Genomic DNA, 21598 nt, shown 5'->3' with positions numbered 1-21598 from the left:
CCCAATTAAGTACGGATCAGAACTTTGGGCTAGTTATTTCATTATTCCAGCATCAACAGCTTGAATTGTTAAATTGTTTCACCCAGGTAGCAGTGGACAAAATTGTTGGATTACTTCAAACTGATGGCAGAAAAGGAAGAGTGCGTGTATGAAGGAGCTTGTAATAAACACCTTGTCATGTAGCTGTGTAAGAGGTCACCCCAACTCAAACCAACTGACACCATTTCCTGTCTGAAAAAACTAAATCAAAGTTGTCATCACTAAAGAGATTTGTGCAACAAGCAGTGCTCCTTAGCAAAGGTTAGTGTAGCCTGCAGCTAAGTTGGTCACTGCAGACTTTGCTTTAAAGCTCACATATTTTCACGTGACGAGATGATGCACTGCTGATTTATGTGAACAACTAGGATTTTTTAAATATATATACAGGGGGACTTGAGTATTCTAAGAACTGGTGTTACATGAACAAGTGCCCTCAGCAACAACCAACTCATTATCGTTTTACCTAACGGGAATGGGCGTTTTGCTATTCAACTGAATGCTAACACAAATATCTAATCATCCAGTCACGTGGCCAAAACCCACTGCATTTAGGTAAGATAAGATAAGATAGAACTTTATTAATCCCTCGGGTGGGTTCCTCTGGGAAATTCGACTTCCAAAAAAAGCACAGCAACGACCGAAGTTACAGTTACAGAATTGTTATATATATATATATATATACACACACACACACACACACATATATAAATACAGAGACAAATATAAATAAAATATACAAAGGGGATAAATAGAATAAATAGGAATAAAAAATAAAAATACAAGTGAATTGCACATTTCAAGTATTGAGTCTATTGCACTGTTGACTATTTACAAAAAGTATTGCACAAGGTATTGTACAGTGAGGTGAAGAGGCACTACAGCTTAGTTGTTCCCCCCTCCTTTGTCCTCCTGTCTCCCCTCCCTCTCCCCTCCAGAGAGGAGTTAAACAGTCTGATGGCGTGTGGGACAAAGGAGTTTTTAAGTCTGTTAGTTCTTGTCTTGGGGAGAAGCAACCTGTCACTGAACAGACTCTTCTGATTGTTTATGGCCGTGTGCAGAGGATGCCCAGCATTGTTCATAATGTCCAGCAGTTTCTTTAATGTCCTTTTCTCTGCCACTGTCACCAGAGTGTCCAGCTTCATGCCGACCACAGAGCTAGCCCTCCTGATCAGTTTCTCCAGCCTGGATGAGTCCCTCTTTGCTGTGCTGCTCCCCCAGCACACCACAGCATAGAAAAGTACTCCAGCAACCACCGACTGGTAAAACATCCTCAGGAGCTTCCTGCAGATGTTAAAAGACCTCAGCCTCCTGAGGAAGTACAGTCGGCTTTGGGCTTTTTTATACAGGTGCTCTGTGTTGCATGACCAGTCCAGTTTATTGTCCACCCACAGCCCGAGGTACTTGTACTTGTTGACCACCTCCACCTCCTCCCCCTCTATCTGAACCGGCAGTGGACCTTCTCTGGACCTCCCGAAGTCCACAACCAGTTCCTTAGTCTTTGAGGTGTTGAGTTGCAGGTGGTTTGTGTGACTCCATGCGACAAAGTTCCTCACCAGACTTCTGTACTCCTCTTCCTGATCATCCCAGATACACCCCATGATGGCCGTGTCATCTGCAAACTTCTGAATATGGCATAATTCAGAGTTGTAGCAGAAGTCAGAGGTGTACAGGGTGAAGAGAAGAGGGGACAGCACAGTTCCCTGTGGTGCTCCTGTGCTGCTGACCACAGTGTCAGACGTGATGTCCTTCAGCCTGACGTACTGTGGTCTGTCGGTGAGGTAGTCGGAGATCCAAGCGACCAGGCAGGGGTCCACCTCCATCCTGTTCAGTTTTTCCTGAAGCATACAGGGCCGGATGGTATTAAAGGCACTGGAAAAGTCAAGAAACAGGATCCTGACCGTGCCTTTTCCCCCATCCAGGTGTGAGTGGGCTCTGTGTAGGAGGTACAGGATGGCATCCTCCACTCCGACACCCGCCTTGTATGCAAACTGTAGTGGGTCCTGGGCATGTTGTACCTGTGGTCGGAGGAGGTTGAGGAAGAGCCGCTCTAGAGTCTTCATAAGATGTGACGTCAGTGCCACCGGTCGGAAGTCATTCAGCTCATTGGGCCGGTTCTTTTTGGGGACCGGGACGATGCAGGATGTCTTCCATAGGGCGGGCACTCTCCCCAGTCGCAGACTGAGGTTGAAGACTCGTTGTAGCGGCTCCCCAAGTTCAGCAGCACACGCCTTAAGCATCCTAGGACACACCTTGTCTGGGCCTGCTGCCTTTCTGGGGCGAAGCTTCCTCAGTTGCCTCCTGACCTGATCCACTGTGACACTGGGAGGTGTTTGGGAGGAGGGGAGGGGGGGAGATGTCTTGCTGCTGAGAGAGGGATTGGAGGAGGGGGGTGTCATGGTGTCAGGAAGGGGGGGAAGCGAGGGAGGCAGGAGAGTGGGGAGAGGACTCTGTAGTGAAGGTGAGGGTGAGGGTGAGGGTGAGGGGGTTGTGGGCTGGTCAAACCTGTTGAAGAAGTTGTTGAGTTCGTTTGCCTTCTCCACAGTCCCCCCCACTGTGCTTTTCTTGGTGTTGTGGCCTGTGATGGTTTTCACACCATTCCAGACCTCCCTCATATTGTTCCTCTCCAACTTCTGCTCCACCTTCCTCCTGTAGGTGTCCTTTGCTTCCCTCAGGCAGCGTTTCACCTCCCGCTGTGCTGCCTTCATCTCCTCCTTCACTTTGCTCCTGAAAGCCTTCTTCTTCATGTTGAGCACAGCTTTGACTTCCTGTGTTACCCACGGTTTGTTATTAGGATAACACCGTACCGTCTTAGCAGGGGCGACCGTGTCCACACAAAAGTTGAGGTAGTCTGTAAGACAGTGTGTCGCCCCCTCTATGTCCTCACCATGTGGGCTCAGGAGCACATCCCAGTCTGTGGTGTCATAGCAGTCTCTCAGAGCATCCTCCTTTTCTGGGGTCCATCTCCGGATGGAGCGCGTTGTGACAGGCTGCCTTTGGACGAGGGGTGTGTATTGTGGTATGTAGACATGCTGCTGCTGGAGTTCAAACTGAGCATCAAAATGAGGGAAAAAGGCTATTTAAGTGACTTTGAATGCAGCACTGTTGTTCCATGACTACAATACTAAGACCAGGCTGTCTGCTGATTTACTGGGTCTTCCCCACATGACCATCTCTGGGGTTTACGGAGAATTGTCCAAAAAAGTAAAATATCTACTGAGCAGCATTTCTATGAGCAAAAATGCCGTCTTGATGCCAGTGGTCAGAGGACAGGGGACAAGACTGTTTTGAACTGACAGGAAAGCAACAGTAACTCAGATAACCAATCTTTACAACCAGACCATCTCTGAATACAGCACGTGGGACCAGATGGACCAGAGCGTGTGTCGCTCCAGTCAGCTAAGAACAGGAAACTGAGGATACAATTCAAATGGGCTCTAAAACATTGGACATTTGAAGATTGGAAAAATGTTGGCTGGTTGGATGACTGGGGTCAGAATTTAGTGTAAACAACATGAAAGCATGGATCCGTCCTGCCTTTATCAGTGGTTCAGGCTGCTTGTGGTATTTCCATATACAGGTCAGTTTTAAAATATTTTAAGTGCAGTTTAGTGGAAACCTTGAATATCAGGATCATTAGTCTTCCACCACAAACTGAGGTAATCACAGCTCTGTGCTAACAAGAGGCTTCTGCTCACATTCAAAATATCCAAAGCCAAGCAGTTTTTAAGAGCAATTAAAGCAAAAAACACGCTCGTAAACACGCCTATAAACAACATTTTTTGGCTAGAGTGATATTTACTTCTTATAATTCAACTCATCAAACAGCAGTCTGCGGTGGCCTGCTGCTAATTGAAAGTCCCAGATTCAAAAAGAACAAAAAGTAGCTGCTGCACAGCTTCATACATCATTCAGCGCATCCCAAATCTGTCTCGAGCATTTTCATTAAGCTCGAGATTTAATGAGTTTAATTTATTCCTTGCTAATGACAGAGAAAGACACCGCATCTTGTGTTAATTAAAACTATATGAAATGCTGTGGATGAAATAGTTTTGCCCAGTGAGGGATCCTACTGAGGGAAAGATCATTTTCGAGTTAATAACTGCAAGTAGTTTGATTAAAGGGTTTTTCTTTCTTTCCAGGAATTAAATCAAAACAAAACAGAACATGTACACAAGGAATTAAATGATGATCCCGGGTGGCTCACGGAGGAGAGAGCGGGGCGTGGACAGTTTCAGCTCAAACCTTTCCAGGGAGACGGGATTCACTGAAACTAGGAGATGGAGGAAGCTCATTTTGATGAATGTGTTGAGAAACCGAGTGGCTCTGAGAAGAGCTGAGTTTAGCAAGAGCTTTGGAGGTAGACAGAGGATTTTCAAATTTTTTTTAAGCACATGTTGGGGAGTGCAGTTTGTTCAAAGGTCAGAGTGGAACGCATTTCATCAGATCATACCTAAGCCAAACACCATGGCATGATGGAAGAGGCTGTTCTTTGAAAAATCCTGACTAAATTTGTGTTTTGGGACATGGTCGAACACTTCTTCCCTCTGTGTAAAAGGCTTCCCACCACCAAGGTTACAGTTTTGTTTGTGTTTTTCTGTTGTTGTTTTTTTTAAATGTCTACATGGTAATAAAAGTTCTTTATCTCTGACTGGGCTCCAGCTATCCAGTTGCATCACTCTCAGTGTAAGACCTCTTTGTTTGCCTTTCCAGACTTCTTCCAATCTTTGTGCAGGCAGATTTGCAAGTCTCAAGGCAAAAATGGGGGTCAAAGGTCATTAGCATATAGAAGCAGCCGCCTCAGGGTAGAGGGGACATCCTGGTTTCCAGGCCCCGAGGGAAACTGGGCTTTGTATTCTCAGGTCCATTTACACCCCCCTCTAGATTCAACAGGACACTGGGTCTGCAGGGTGATAAAAACTGAATGAGTGCAGCTATTTGTAATACCTCCCAACACAAATCACACACAAACTCTTAAGCCTGACTGATCGTGTTCGCCAACACATGCAGAAGCCAAAGTCAATTTCTACCACTTGTCTACTAAAATATGCACCTGGAGGTGCAGCACAAAATATACAAAGGGCATCCCAGCCAATAAATGCTAATGACTTTGTTTTTCAAGTCTCTCTCGCTCAATTTTAACACTAAAACAAGTTATTTCTCAGCGTCTTCATGAATTTCCACCAAGGTATCGATCATTAGGTAATGTCCTCCCCATAATGCGGCGGGATAATTTTTAGCTGATCACCGCACCTAAACAAACTGCGTTCAAACCCATTCATACAGCCTGAAGCACACAGCACCTGATAAAGAGAGAGAGACGTCTACTAGAAATTCCAGAGAGAGCAGAAATTCCCACTCTATCATCTCTGTTTGTCTGCAGGATGCAGCAGAACACTGGGTCAAACAGTGGAAATGCAAATCCATACATGCGAAGCCTGTGAGCTCACAGACAATTGCATAAGCCCATCCATCCTTAGTAGATTAACCTCCACTGATAACCACAGGCTGGTGACGTCAATGCTGCTCTGCCTCAGTGCTTACTCCACTCCTGCACCACCAGCACTACCATTCTTTATGTATGTGTGTATATCTGTATGTTAATGCTAAACAAATAGATAAGCTTTATCTGTAAAGACAGTAGTTGAGCTTTACAATTGTGCAGACAAAAGAGGTTGATTACTAATAAGTTGTTTAAAAAATCTGTTTTATATTGTTACTTTACAGCTTCACTATCCTCCTACTGATAATTATATTAAACATTAACAGTTAGCACAAGCAGCTATGGCGACAGAAATGACAGCTGACAGCAGCAAACACGCCACTTGTTTTAAGTTAATTAGCCACAGGTGTGCAGTTTTTAGGTGTTTTTGTTGTGTTTTTTCAGAAGTGAGGGCTTAACGATCTACTTTTGGTTATAAGCTCCAGACAGTAATCTGGGGCTAAAATATCTTGAAGTTTGTCAGATATGACGTTTGGTGTGCACCACATTTACACAGGTTTCTACATCTACTCCCCCAAAAGAAACACCTACAAACCAGTGTCGGAATTAGTTTGTAGAAATAATAAAATAAATAAATCATTTGATTTTTTTTTAACAAGAGAAGTGGAAGCTTGAAATCTCAGTTTTTTAAGGCGAAATAAAATTGCAATTCAAAAGTAATATACGTTCAAGAGCCTGACATAAAAATGAATCCGCTCCGGGTTTCCCTTTTACGCCCCCGTCCCTTAAATGAGGCCTTTGTTTTGAAGGTAAAAACCGGAAGGCGTGTCGGTAGTTATGTGTAGCCCAGCACGCAGGTTCAACACATCCTCTCAGTGTTCACAACAACTCCGCGGAGCCAGAAGGGGAACGTTTGAGGGCACTTGACAGCTTTCAGAGACTGCTATGACATCTCGCAGGTGAGCTGGAGTTTGCTTTTTAAACTGTCACTAATCCCACTGTAATATTTCACAGCCCGCGCGAGCCTGCGCGAGCCTTCTCAGATTATCACTGCACGAGCGGTCAGCGATAGAGAGACAGCCAGCTCGAGAGCAGGGCGCCTAAACTTTTTTCCCCCCCGTACCACAGACCCCGTTATTACTTGAAGCCTCGCCTTTCCAACTATATACAAAGAAACTATTATAGGCTTGTGTTTTAAATGTGAGTTTTCTCTGAGATATAAGACCGATTTTACTGCTCTAACCCGCCTGGAAATGCTTAAATGTTTAAAAGAAATTGGAAATTATATCAAATTTCGTGACCTGCTACAGTTAAATAACGCTCCTAAGCCTGGACCTCACTGTTTCCAGGCTGTTATAGTAATTCACATTTTCATTTTGTTTTTAGAACTACAATTTTTTTCCCCATTTGTTTCCGAGAAAGCAAATCCTTATAATAATAATAATAATAATGGATTGGATTTATATAGCGCTTTTCAAGGCACCCAAAGCGCTTTACAATTCCACTATTCATTCACTCTCACATTCACACACTGGTGGAGGCAGCTATCTCTTTATTGCACACACTTGGTAATAACTGGCAGTTCAGACTGAGGAAGAATAAGTGAACTTTTGTTTTAAGAGTTTCTCTAAAAGCTACATGGAGTCAGGTAATCTAATTAATAAGATTGGAAGTGCCAGTTGTGCTAGAGGTGTCCTTTCCTATAAATACAGGCATGGAAGGTGTGCAGTTCTTGTGAAACACTCTCATAGGATTGTAGAAAAGATTCACAAAGCTGAAAAAGGCTAAATATGTTTCTAAAGATCTGGGTGTTGTTCAGTCCACAATAAGACAAATTGGCTTCACACATATAGGAAATTGTTGCTATACTCCCTCAGAGTTGGTACTGTGCAAAGATCACAATGTGCCATCCTGACAGAAGTGGAAAAGGTAACGATATAAGACGACAGCAAATGGGAGTTTGGGTTAAAACATAGAGAGATACCAGTAAGGAAACTGCTCATCAAAATGCTGTGTCTAAACTTTGAAGGAAAAAAAAGAACTAACAAAAGGTTAAGTTTTGCCAGCTGTGATTACTAAGTGGATTTAATAATGTGTACGTGAATTGTACACGTGTGTTGTTAGTTTACTGACAGTATTTGTCTGTAACGATCTTTGCGACTTTTATAGTCTAATCTGTTTGATGGGGACAGGATTGCCTGCTTTCCATGAATTAATACTGAGGCAGACATGTCACAAAAAAAACCCTTGGGCTGGATAATATGGATCACATGTACATCTGTGGACTAGTAATGATTTGTAGATCCTCCTGAATGATTTCTCTGGCTTGAGACGGGAAGATTTAAGTACTGCAGCAGGCAGGCTGTACTAAGGGCTATAAAAACAAATGGGTTTATTGTATGCAAAGTGTTAGATTTGCTCATGGATGATCCTCTCCAGTTTCTTCTTATGGTTATTTTTGAGGCATTTCACATACTATCGAGAAATTAATCTATTATAAGAGACTTGAGATGGGGAAACAGCTTTTCTATACAAGGTGACTGCTGACATTTTTGTTTTTCCCCTCGTTTGCCCATGATGGCTGTTGTGGAATCAAGAAAATGCAATGTTGGCAGCTAGATTTTACTGTTGATACTGATAGGTTGGATCATGTTAAATTGGTGGCAGACTTTCAAAATGAAGAAAATGTATTTACACTTGAAAGATTCCACGTTCGAGACTATGAGGAGACACAAACCCAGTCTTGGGAAGGCATGAGTTAGTGTATTACTAGCACCGGTCCCAAACCCGGAGAGATGGGAGGGTTGTGTTGGAAAGGGCATCTGGCAGAAAATCTGTGCTAACATGCAGATCCATCCGCTGTGGCGACCTCTTGGGAAATGAGGGAACAGCCAGCTCCTTCATTTGTACAGCACTTTTCTAAGCTGCAAACACAAAGTGCTGTCCATAGGCAGCATAACGGTAAGAAACAACCATCAGTGAAATAAAAGAAAAAACACGAGCAATATGCAAGTACACAATTAAGCATATAAAATAACTTTACAAAACATCCAAAAGGCAGAATAATAAATAAAAAAAGAAACTAAAAATTATGGGTGTATTGTGGAAACAGAAAACTTGTTGTCAAACAAGAAGGCAAGTGTGTTTAAAAACTGTCTTAAGATAGGACTTCAAAGCAGAAACTCTTTCGGCAGATTGAGTACTAACTGGAAGACTGCATTAAAGTGGAGGTGCCAGTACAACAAACACTGTGTCACCCTTTGACCTTAATGTGGACTCTGGAACGGCTAGCAGAACTAGCCCAGCAGATCTAAGAGGCTTTTTTTTGGATAGTAAGGAATTAAGAGTTCATTACTGTACTCTGGCATCGGGCCATGGAAAGCCTTATAGGTCATGAGTAGCCTTTTAAAAGAAACTGGTAAGCAGGAAGTTACAACTGGTTTTCTTCAGAAGTCTGGCTGAACAGCTTGAAGCTGAGTTACGCAGGTTTTCAGGTAGAAAAGCATGAATAATTTTCTACCCCACTACAAGATAAATTTGCTCTGATCTGTGGAAACATGCTTGAGTTAAAGCTGTGCACAGTTTGCCTTTTCATTGTTTGGCCAACCGTCTAATGCTTTGTTTCATATTAACTCATGTTTCATACTGCTACTATATGCTTCAGTATATATTATTTACTAGCCATTACAGTTGAACTTTTGCTTAAATAAAATATGGCGGTGGTGATGTTGCAGCACCTGCATCCCTTGCACTTGTAGTTCTAATTAGACCTTGGTATGAGAATATACACACCGTGCACAGTTTTGTTTATAATAGTGCGGTGTTTGTCTCAGCTTTGCATAAGCAGTTGAGTAAAATTGAAATCTATGGTAAACTTGGAAAAGTTTGGGGAAAAAAACTGTTGCGGTCATGTTGGCGAGTCCATTCAGTTTGATGTCCCCCCCTCGTTATTTATTTGGTTTTGAATAAACACATAAAGAGCTTAACCAAACAACGTGTGCGCACATGGAGACTTAAAGTAGATGAACCACGTCTGCAAGTTAAAATAGAACCAAAAGACAAGTAATAGTTTGGTAACTCACTTTAAAATTTAACTCGTATCCCAAACACTGAATATGCTTCGGATTACTGGATTAAATTAGTTTTGGATAGATTGTGTCTAGTGATGCTCTAGAATTTCAGTAGTGCTAGCCAGTTAATTTCTTCAGTCAACACGGGTGGGGGAAAAAATGCTGTCGTTTCTGTTTTTAGGCTCAAGTTCATTATTTTTCATGCAGCCAAGTTCTTGCATTTTTACAGACATTAGCAAAAATCATAATGAACAATTGTTAGTTAGCGGACACTAGCGGCAACTAAGTCCAATTTCTCTAGAGGTCAATGCCACCAGGCTAAGAGGAAGGAGAAGAAAGCACTGAGCACTGAGGTTAAAGCGGTTTTTATCTCTGCCAGTTTCTATGCCTTGCCGCTGGTTGTCCTACATACACTGCAAAAACTCAGAATCTTAGCAAGTCTTATTTCTAGTCAAAATAAACTCATCACACTTAAAACAAGACAAAATCAACTGAAGAGTAACATCTCAGTAAGATACATTAACTTGTTTTTAGACAGTGGATCTTGAAACTAGAAAATTTTCACTTGTTCCATTGGCAGATTTTTTTCACTTAATACAAGATATTTTTGCCTGAAATAAGAGAAAAATCTGCCAGTGGAACAGTGAAAAATTTATAGTTTCAAGATCTACTGTCTAAAAACAAGTTAATATATCTTACTGGGATGTTACCCTTTAGTTCATTTTGTCTTGTGATAAGATTATTTTGACCAGAAACAAGACAAATATACTTGCTAAGATTCTGAGTTTTTGCAGTGTATGACTGCTGCTCCGCAGCTCTGTTCTGAACTTCCTGAGCTGAAATACCACAGGGGAACAATACTACAATACGTGCCATCTAACCAACCCACTCTGTTGTTGATGATATTACTCCGACACCCCATATCAGGAAGGGTTTTAGTTCATAATAATATTGTGGCGGTCCGGAGTTTCCATGTATTTTGTTATTATTTCACTGCAGGTCTGTGGCGGTTAAATCATAGAGGAACGATCTGTACTGTCCCTCATTGTGACTGTACCATAAATTTAACAATCATAAGGCATTGTAATGAGTTCAGCATAACTGTGGGCCCAGAGAAAGATGTAATGATGAATCACTTTACATCGCACTTCCATTTCTGTTTTGCCAGTTGCGTCTGTGTTGCAAACTCTTTCCACTATTGGAAACCACCTCTGCCCCTCTTTTGTTTATGGAACAGACCTCGTCTGTCACTGAAACTCATTTGACCAGCTGAGAACAGTGAGTCAGTTTTTTCGATAAGCCGACAGGAAAACAACAGCCCATGTGGAGGAATAAGATAGCACTGCCAACATTTCCATGAGTGCTCTGAACACACTTTTTTTTTTTCTTCTTTAAAACCAGATACATGCTTTTATTTTATTCATTTATACAGGCGCAAAACAATGCTAATAGACTACACTAGACAAAACATTACATGCCTGCGGTCTTTGAATCCCACATTTAAGGGTAACCTGCTTAAAAAGCAGAAGGGACATGTTTTTTTTTTTTTTGTTTTTTTTTTTTTTAGGTAAATGCTAAATATTTGATGTCTAACGTATCAGAGCCTCATTCCTCCCAGACTCATAGTTGTGCAAATCCGAGCTCAGCTTTGATCAGGTTAATACCACCGCTACCACTTCTCTCTGTAGATAGCAGACTTTGAATATTAGTCACGCTTATCTCATGATTCAGTTAAAAAGTGCTTTCTCTGGTAAAAGGTAAGCTGGAGAAGATTAGTTAGTGACTCCCCTCTGACTAATATTAACCATCTAACTATAACGTTTCACACTGACACTGTAGCAAACTGGGGATTTGATAGAAAGATAAATCCCACATGTCTGTTCATTGCTGCCGTGTTAGCTATGCTTGTCTTAATTTGGACAGATTTCAATCTGAGCATATCAACCAGTTACCAATTTTCTTATCAGCCAAGTGATCCTGCAGTCTGTTAGACATGTAGAACATTAGCAAATGTGGATTAAAACATGCAGAAAGTCGTGTGTGCAATATGAATCTATGTAGTGTTAACCGCCAACCTATTTCAAGCTTACAGGTCTTAAACATGAATTACATTTAAACTAGCATTCCCTGGGTTTTGCATAGTAAAATGAGGTGCAGTAAATCTTAGCAAAGTATCAGCACAGGCTGCATTTGCATTAAATGATAAGCTTGTGATTGATAACATTTTCCTCTGGAATAAATGCCTAAAGCAAGCCAGTGAGCAGTACCTTTATAAACTGTTAAGCCCCTTTAAATTTGTTTGCTTTTATTGTAGCGTGAGAGAGAATATCTCATAAACCATTTTATATTACCATTTTGTTATTTAAAGATAAAAAGCGAGGCATTTAGAATTGCTTTTTCTACATATTTTTTGCCGTTCACAGTAACAAATCTGGCATTTAGTGATTATAGTAATTGCCTTCCATATCTGCTTCTGTGATTTCTATATGGTTTAAAAAAGAGGCTTGCATATGTCTGTGGAAAAAAACACAAGTTATTGATTAACCACTAATGTTTGGTGCTTTTACCGAGAGCTTCCCAAGTCCTATTTAGTTGATGTAAAACTCTATCCCCTGCGCTACAGTATAACTTGTTTTTGCGTGCTTAGAGAATTATGATTGCCCTCAGTTATTTTTAACAGTTTTGCTTATCACAACAGGCAATTTTGTAATCAGTGAGTTATGTTTTGGCTTGTATGTGTAAGTAACGTTGCTGTTTTGTTTTTTTCATTCATACGTGGGCACAGTTTTTCTTATTCTGCATTTTCTACTACATTGAAAGGACTTGTTCTACACAGAAGGGAATTATTGAAGTGGGTTTTTCACCTCATGTAAATACTCCAGATCATCAGCAGGGCTAAAAATAACTGCAGTGTTACCAAAATCCACACCCCAGGCTTGTCTGTGACCAATATAGTCCTAGCAGAGGCTTTCATGCTGCACTGTGGCTACTAAGTATATCACCTTTTTGTCAGCAGGCCTAGACAGGCATGCTTTAAATAGCCTATATTGAACATGAGACATTATGTAAGAGGATAGAGTGGTGGCTGGATGCACACTAGGCTTGTTTCCCCACAAGCTGCCCAAGGCTTAACCTGCAGCTCCCAGCTGCCCCCGTCTCTCCCACAGTACCACCACTTTTTACCTCTACTTTCCTGTCGACATCTCGTCAGATATATACCAGACTATTTGAAATCTCATTCTCATTGTGTTGTATCTCCTCTCCTCACTGCCCAAGGCCAGATGCAGGGAAATGGGGCGTCTGGTGGTTGTCAAAGGCAATCCTATTCTTGGAAAGCCCTGAGTCACTCCTGTAGTCATGAACGAGGCTGGTAGAGAATATGGATAAGGCTTTATAGACGCGGCATGCTGTTGAGTTTGCTTTCAAGACTTTTCAGAATTCACTCCTATATAAATTCATCTTAAACAACATAATTTTGGGGACATTGTTTTTCATTAGTAGGGGAGTTGCTTTGAAGTAGTCTCTTGAGTTTAGATGTGTGCTGTACTACTGTAACAATGTGGCCATTACATACTTTTTTCTTTTCTTTTTTTAAAGCAGGGACTTAACATTGTATAAAGATGAACATTTTTAATTGTCAGTTTTAAAGTGGCCCTTGGAAAGATATTTACAATTTGACATACTTCTGGTATGTAAGAAGCTGTGATCAGGAGATAATTTTGCACTTTATTGCGCATTATTCTGCTAGTGTGTCTGTAATTTAATGCTTTCATTTGTACATTTTAAATCTTCAAACTTAACATGAATCTATGGGCATCAGAAGAAAAGTAGTACTAGGATCTCATGAGATAAATTGGGCAGCTTTGAATCTCAATGGTTTTCTACTAGACTACCTAACCCCTAAAATGGTGTGTAGTTTTTGCACACACATTTATAGCTCTGACTGCATATCCCACATACACTGTGAACAGAGCAAAGTATGAATTTGTCTTTGGGATGATATTTACAAACTCCCAAAACAGCTTATGTGGTTACAGGTGCTTTGTTTTATTAGTCACTCTTTAGGTGGTTATTTGTTTAACCCCAAGTAGTTTGCATTCATAATAGTATTTGCAGATACTAGACTGATAATAATTAAAGTAGATTCAGTCAGATTATACAGGTCCTTTCAGATTGTTGTACAATCTAAAATTCACTGTAAGGTAGTTAAGAGTTGAACTGCAGCTTTTGTTCTCTGCATTTATTTTCTAACTCATGTGTAAAGCTTCCTGACCCACCCATGTGAAATTAATAGGCTAATGGCATACTGCTGAATTGGCTGGATTGAGGGCTTTAGCTTGGCGATGACTAACTATGATCTGGTGTAACTACGGCATGTTTAATCTCCAGGCACAGGCAACACAGCTGTTGTATTTAGCCTCAGACAAGATGGTGAGGACCCCGTAGCCAGAGAAGGCTCTATTAGCTTTAGGATCAGAGTGAACTCTAGCGTGAGACCCTCTGACCTCTGAGGGTACAACTGGGGCACAGAAAGTGAGACTGAAGGGAGAACGGCAGATGGTGGTTTACCAGTCAGCTAGTGCCTGTCACGTTCATCTAAGGTGGCAAAGGAGGGAAGAGGGGGTGGGGACGTGGGGCTGCTGATAGCACTGACGGGTGCTGGTATCAGGCCCGCTCATGCTCATCCAAATCCCAGATTAAAGCCCCCCTCCCCCTTGTCTACTCTTCCTCTTGCACATTATCTCTCTCACTCTCTCTCTCACACACTCTTACAAAGCACCCCCTCCACTTCTGTCGTCTCTGTCTCACTCAGTCTAACCCAGTAACACTTTTAACACTTTTTTACACCCTTCCCGCTTTCGTCTCTATATCTCCTTCTCTCCCTCCCACCCTCCCTTGTGTAACAGTGCCCAGTGCTGGATTACTAAGCTCTGAGGCTGCTGAAGCAAGGGGCTGTGGCAAGCTTCGACCACAATGGTGAGGTAGGGCAGAAATGATCCCATTCAGCTTGTCTTGTATTATTTATTTTTTGTTTTCAATAGGAATGTCCCTAACCCTGCTTTAGCACATCCTCTTCCTTTTAATAATGCCTTTATATCTATAGTTTTTATTAATTAAATGCATTGAAGAAAGAATTTAAGTATAACATGGAAACTTGAAAGCATGTGGAGACCTGGCAGTTAATAACTTTTTTTTTTTTTAATGTGTGCATACAAATGCAATATTGCCTTGACATAACTGATGCAATGTGTCAATGTGAAGTTAAGAGGTTAGAAGTACACTCTAGTTGTTACAAATGTTGTTGAATTGTTTGTGTCTTGGGTTTTTGTATTGTTTTTGGGGTTTTTTTGTATTAGCACAGAGGGGGAGGTGCACTCTTGCCTCTGTAAACCTGGCACAGTGAACAGTCTGCTGTAATTGCTTCTGTTGTCAGCGATATTTGGTCCAGCCCATTTCTATTGTTGTGATAACTTGTGGAGTTGCAGACATGCTCTGATGGATTAGAAATGGATTAATGACATAAGGTATTTGTGTCCCACTGATTTTATTTTCAGTATAAATCTGCATAGGATTAAAAACAATACCACAAATCTGTCCACCACCCATGACCTGTTATTGGCTCCTCGTTCTAGTAACCTAAAGGCACTGGCCGGCTCTGCTTGTAACTATTCCCATCCCTAAATAAGTAACATGATATGATACAAAAATGTTTGGTTAAATGCTCTTACAAATAATTTACTCTCATGGCAAAAGGAAAATTACCAGCGCACTCAAAAACCACAGGCTTTTTAAAAATTTTTTTTAAAGGAATCTAATTTGTAACAAAATAATGAAAGCTTGAATTACAGATGAAAAATGTACTCCTGCACTTTCTGAAGTTATTATTAAAAATATTTAGCTGTCAAGTGAGTCACACTTACATTTACTTTACATTACCTTACATTACATTTGACGGCCTCCAGCTCCAGCAACTTGGACTCCAGCTGGCCACTGTCGTTCTTGTTCTGCTCTACAGTCTCTGTAGCAATATATAAACCAATTCTCAGCCTGCTGCAGTTGCTGGTTAGCATTGCTCTCTAAGCGGATCCCCAGGGAAATATAAAGGCTGTTGTCACCAGCTGTAGTTCAGTATGGTGAAGCTGGAGACTAACAGTAGGATGAGAGACTCACTAGAGGGGCAGCTGAATATTCAAAACAAGAGTGGGGGTGGGGGGAATTATCCATTGTATTCTTAGATGGCCAAAGAAATAAAAATAATAAAATCCTAAAATAAGTCACCATACATACTTGCACAGCCTTCCCAAGTAATATTTGTGTGAAAAATACTATATGTGTAGTGAGGTCCCCTGACGCGTTCTCAAAGATGCTGGGAAGAGTCGATCAATCTCAAGACTGGGTGCTGTCTTAACCTTAGCTGTCTTTCCTGCGTGCAACATTTAATCCATATAAATGGGTCATTGCTTTGATTCTGAAAGTATGTTTACTATAGTTGCCTAAATAATTCACAGAGATATAGTTAGTTTTTATATTGTTATTTATATATTTAAAGTTTTAAAAAGTTTAAAAAAGAATCTATTGGACTAATTTCAACCATAACAGTTCAGTGCTGTGTTTTATCATCAGTACCAAAAACATTAAAGAACTTGGTTAATTAGGCCGTCTTTTTGAGGTTTTGTTCTAACAACTTTTTGTTGAATTGAACAGTACATGACAAACATGTATGGAGGAAGGCAAAAATGAAATAGGCTAGATAGGCTCTTTTAGCCTGAAAGTTTGATTATATTTAAAAGGGAATATCGTTATTGTGTTGCCCGTAACAGTTTTCCTGTTTATAATATATTTATTTATTTTTTTGCTATCTGGAGACAACATACTCGGCCAGATGAATGTGCTACGTTAAGTATTTCAGATATTACTTTTATCAGTCTCCCACTGCCCTTGAGTCATTTCCTGTCTGTCCATGTTTAATATCCCCAATAGGCTTGCAGAGATATTTAATGCTACAAGGAATGCCTTGTCCAGTTCACCCTCTACTCTTGTACGTATTTATGACAAATCCTCATGTAAACATTTCCAAGTTAGTTGTAAAGTCTCCCCTATGATCTGTCTGCTAGCATGAACGTGTTGTAGTGCTGCTTTGCCCCCTGGTAAAGTTAAAGAGGGAGGCCAGGTTTAGTCTGGGTCAGATGTCTGTCAGATGGCTGGTGTGGTCTGTTAGCTGCAAGTGGTCAGGTTCAGGTCTTGGCTGAGGGTCTCATTTTCACTGGACATGAGTCTCTGTTCACATGAATTCATAAATTTTAGGTTTTTATGTCATACTGGTCTGTTTACATTGAAGACCCCGCCCAACATACACAAGAATAACAACAACAACAAGGTTGTTAGTTTCTGTCATTTATCACGCCCTTACATTTGGCATCATTACCCCTGCACCTGTATTGTCTGCTTCTCACCCCACCTGTCTCTCCCACACTCTTCTCATGTTTCTCCACTGTCAAAGCAGGTCAGGCTACTCTGTGGTGTAGATGCTGTCAGTTTCACTTCGTGACTTAAATAAAAATCAATATCTAAGACTGTGTATAAAAGGAATTTCATCCTTTTAAAATGTATTAAATTTGATACTTTTTTTCTCCTCAAGTTAGTAAAGCCTAAAGCCCCAAGAGCAGGCTTACCTATCCTCGTTACCGTGGTTTCAAGTTATTAAGGAAATTAATAGAAAGCACTGTGTCGCATAACTCGAGCTGAGATTCAGACCCTGCAATAGCAGTGACCACAAAAGTATTCTCATGTGTATTTGCCGCTCTCAGGTGACACAAGATCTGCTGAGCTGACACATGAGTTTTATTTTTATCCTACTGTCATGAGTTTGTGTCATACAGTGTACAAAAACGGCAACGCCTAAATGCTCGCCCGCTGTTAAAGCTTTCAGATATTATCTTCTCAGGAATAATGCAGTTAAATGATTGTCCAATTCATATTCTCTGTGTGCAGTGGGAGTGAAGAGCACTTGGTTTTCAAAGTATTAATATACAACCTTTGGTGTCGTGCCCGGAAGTCTTGGTTATACTGTTGCCAAGTGCTAGATCATGTGCACAATAATGGTAATTTATTCATGTGTATAAATCAGTTTCACTTTATTGTAAGTAACGAGGTCTCTGTTTTGACACTGTTGTTTCTCTTGGAGGACTTGACTCCTGAATGTCTCCTTTGACTATATAGCACTGAAAGATTGTCTGCTGGGACTTGAACTACAGTGCAGAGATTAATATATATTGACAAAGACGTGTGATAGATATCACCATTTTTCAATAATTTTCAAAATCTTGGCTACCTGAAGTCATGTGACACTTTTGTGAAATGCCTTTTTATTTTAGGATTCATACTCATTTTGGAAAGTTTTTTTTTTTAATATCTAATCCAGATGAGATTGTACCTGTGTGCCAGTTTTCGTTGCTCAACCTCTGATCATGTATTAGTAGTTTGTGGGCTGAGAAATGAATTTCATGTATTATAGGAAGAGAATGACGTTGTTATCAGTGAAGTTTGGAGAGCTTTTACGCTCTTGCCAAATGTGTTGACATTTCTGAAAATGGCACGGTTTTTGGAGCCTGTTTATAAAAGCGATTATGTCACTGAACCACTGCAATTTTTTGTGTCACCCATGATGGACCACAAAGTACTGTTTATTTATTCTATTTCATGTCAGTTTTGTCAGCTCTCTGTACTTTGATACAATAATGCAGTCCTGGATGGCTAGTGGTGCGTTGGATTAGCCGGCAATGGCACACATTAGTTGGGGAGGTTTAACCCAATGATCCCTGCTTAAACATGGGCTCTAAATCCACACAGCTGATATACAGCCATTCACTGGGACATTACGGCACTACCTTCTCACTGCCTCTTTAATACTAATGACACACAAGGAGTTGTATTTTTCATTTGTTTATAAAGTCTGCTTTCCTTAACAAAAAGGTTTGGTGCATCGATCACAACTTTCAGAGGTATTAGATGAAGCGTTATTGAAATGCACAACTGCAAAAGGCTGCAAATGCATTTCTAACAACCGACGTATTAATCACTAAGAAAAAGGCAAACTGTCTACAAGTGGAGAATATTCAGTACGATATCAGAATAAGAAATGTTTGATAGACAAAACCTACAAAGGAAATCACACCTCTAGAAATAAACTGAATTATTTCATACCTTTCTTGGATGTGTTCCATGAACAGATGAGAGAGTTGAAGTTATGCTACACATTAACACTTAAATCTCATCTTAAATGCAAAGCATGATGGAGGAAGCATCATGCTTTGAGAATACTTCAGGGCCTTGTAATCAGCAACAGAACTAGTAATTAAACCGTAAAAGATCTTTTTCTTTTTCTTTTCTTTTTTTTTTTTTTTTTCCCCAAGTACACATTGGTTATAAAAGAAGAAAATGTTTGTACTCTTAAGCTTGAACATAACCCAGTTCACATGTTGTGACATAAGCTGAAGAAACATGTTTAATCAAAAATATTCCAGAAATGGTTTCAAAAGCAACAACAGGAAACATCTGATGGTGGTGGTTGTTATTAGTGGGGGTTTTACGAGTCACTAAATTCAAGAGTTTACTTTTTTCCAGTGTGCTCACTGACTGATTACACTGTGAGTTCAAGAAGCATGAAATGTATATTTGTGTTCAGCCAAACTATTTCCATATTGCCACCTAAGGTGAAGCCCACACTACATGTTGTATTCCTGTTAGAAATCAATTCTGCAATCATGGTGAACCCAAAGTGTTCATGATCATTTTTCTTCTAACTGTACCTGAGAAATGGTCGGGATAAATATTTGCCTGTCATGTTTGGCAAGAGAGGAAGTAACATGCAATTATTAGCTTTGGCTTTGCAGAACTGTAAACTTTGGTGTCCTTCCTTTTCAAACCAGAACAGGACATACAGTTTGTATGTATTCATTGACTCATCAAGGAAGAACGTGTACTTTTTAAATAAGGCACACTGTATGCTAGTCCACCAGTGTCATGATAGCAGAAAGCAGTCATATAAAACATAGCTGAATTAATCAATAGTTTTTGTACAGTGTTGTATAAACTGTTGTAGGCAAAAGCCAGTTTTACAGTACATCCATTTTGACCACTCTATATAACAGGTCTGTACACCAATGGAGGTAAAGCACTGCAAGTCCATCAACGTTTTTGATGTAAAATACTCGAATATGTATGGCAGTTATATATGCACTGATTAGTCTTTTGTTTTTTGCCATTTCTTTGTGCACAAATATTTAGGTGGTTTCACCCCAACATTACCGGAATCGAGGCAGAGCAGCTCCTGTTGACCCGGGGAGTCCACGGCAGTTTTCTGGCCCGGCCGAGCAAGAGCAACCCGGGGGATTTTACCCTCTCTGTCAGGTAAACGTATCTGTGCTCCCCACTTAACCTCAGTGTTCTCAACAGTACCAAGTTAAATCCTCAAATGCATGGGTCTCCTGTCATATGGACAAGCTACTTGGTTGATTAGAGAGGCAAGTGATTATCTATGGAAAACACTGATTATGGTGTTTGACAGGGGCTAGTGAGGAAATGCACAGTGATTTAAAGGCAATCTAGCCATGTCTAAAAATAACTAAGCCTGTGTGACTACATGATCAAAAATTACACAAACAAACCTCAGGAGTGCAAAGGTAAGGTGCTCGGTTCAGCGAGAATTGTACTGGTCAGTTTTCAGCCTGAGAATAAGACGTAACACTGCACTGGTCTGAAAAATGTAGGATGTTAAATTCTCAGGAGAGACTAGGCTTTTCTGAGAAGAGTCTCAGAAACTGGTGTCTCAGCAAGTGACTCCACATTTCGCCTGTGGGTAGAGAAATTGTATCAAACGGGAGTTGTTTTGCGCAAGTGTTTCTAAGAACATGTTGGATAACACTTTCCATGGTGTGATTTTTGTCAATTTTGACACTACACAACCAGAAAATCTTAATTTTGGACAGCAGGCTTAAATTAAAGTGAGTTAGACAAGCACAGAAAAGTGTTCACTCAAACTTGTCACTCACGCCTTATTTCTCTTAATCTCTTTAAGAACCACTGTGTGTAGTATGTGTGGTGTGGAGTTTCTGGTAAATAAACTGTGCACTACATGCTGTGGTGATTACGGAGAGCAGGAAACAAACTGAGACAGAAGAAGAGAGAGTTTGAAGAGTGGCTCTTCCTTGGCAACGGAAGCTTTTAAGAGATGGATCAGTCGGCCAAGCTCTTGGAAGAAAGCCCAGACGCATTTGTTACTGTGACTGTAGCTGGCAGTGACATTAGGCAAGGGAGAGTGTGTGAGCGAGTAAGAGGGAGAATGAAATGTAGAAAAACAGATGAAAGGGAAACGGGGTAGTTAGACAGGCAGTGGCTTTTAAAAGATGTTAAAGAGTGAGGGGCCTATTAAGGCTTTGACCTTCGCTGCCTGTGGTTTGTGTTTGCGGTGAGGTTGTAGTAAATGTCACACACAGGAAGGTCGGTGGAGTAAGTTGTAGCCGCAGCTTGTGATCTTGACAGACTTAAACACAGATGTATGCACAAAGAGGTCAAGTGGCCAAGCTGCAGAGACTCACCACCTGCTACGGAAGGTAGGTCACTTTGAACTAAGGGCAAGGAAGAGTCTGTGTAACTTCACAATAAAAACACTTGACAATTTAAAAAAGAAAAAAAAAAGCTGCTTGTTTGCCACCTACTGATCTCACTATACTATATGTTGAATGCAATACACAAAACAAAGTATGAAATTGAGTTAATTGTTTCACTTGAAGTTCATCTAAAACATAAAAACATTTTTAAGTAATGCAGAAAATATTAGAAATGGGAATAAAGGTTTATTTTGTGTTTATTACAAAAATATGACTGTGCAAGCTTGTGCTAATTTTTAGATGAATCGCACAAAAAACCCCAGAGAGAACCAAATGTAGCTGCCTGGAAAGGCCATAATGACTCATGTCTGATTATCGTAATAGTCAGTCTTGGCATCTATAACTATATGAATATTGAGGTCCATCCCTCCCTCCCTGCT

General features: G+C 40.6%; 1 protein-coding gene across 2 annotated transcripts in view; it reads left to right on the top strand.

The window, feature by feature from the left end:
- The first annotated feature begins 6324 nt into the window (after window positions 1-6324).
- ptpn11b (protein tyrosine phosphatase non-receptor type 11b) overlaps window positions 6325-21598 on the top strand; it is a 35106-nt gene continuing 19832 nt past the window's right edge. For both annotated transcript variants that reach the window (XM_085443793.1, XM_085443791.1), the window contains exons 1-2: window positions 6325-6438; window positions 19837-19959. In XM_085443793.1, coding sequence (XP_085299919.1) covers window positions 6425-6438; window positions 19837-19959 — 137 coding nt within the window. In that variant the 5' untranslated portion in view covers window positions 6325-6424. The remainder of the gene's footprint in view (window positions 6439-19836; window positions 19960-21598) is intronic.

Source organism: Copadichromis virginalis, linkage group LG20 (assembly GCF_057382275.1).
Source record: "Copadichromis virginalis isolate Kocher_CV1m ecotype Utaka linkage group LG20, C_Virginalis_male_GT1.1, whole genome shotgun sequence".
NCBI classification, from domain to species: Eukaryota; Metazoa; Chordata; class Actinopteri; order Cichliformes; family Cichlidae; genus Copadichromis; species Copadichromis virginalis.
This window is presented reverse-complemented; position numbering and strand designations above follow the sequence as displayed.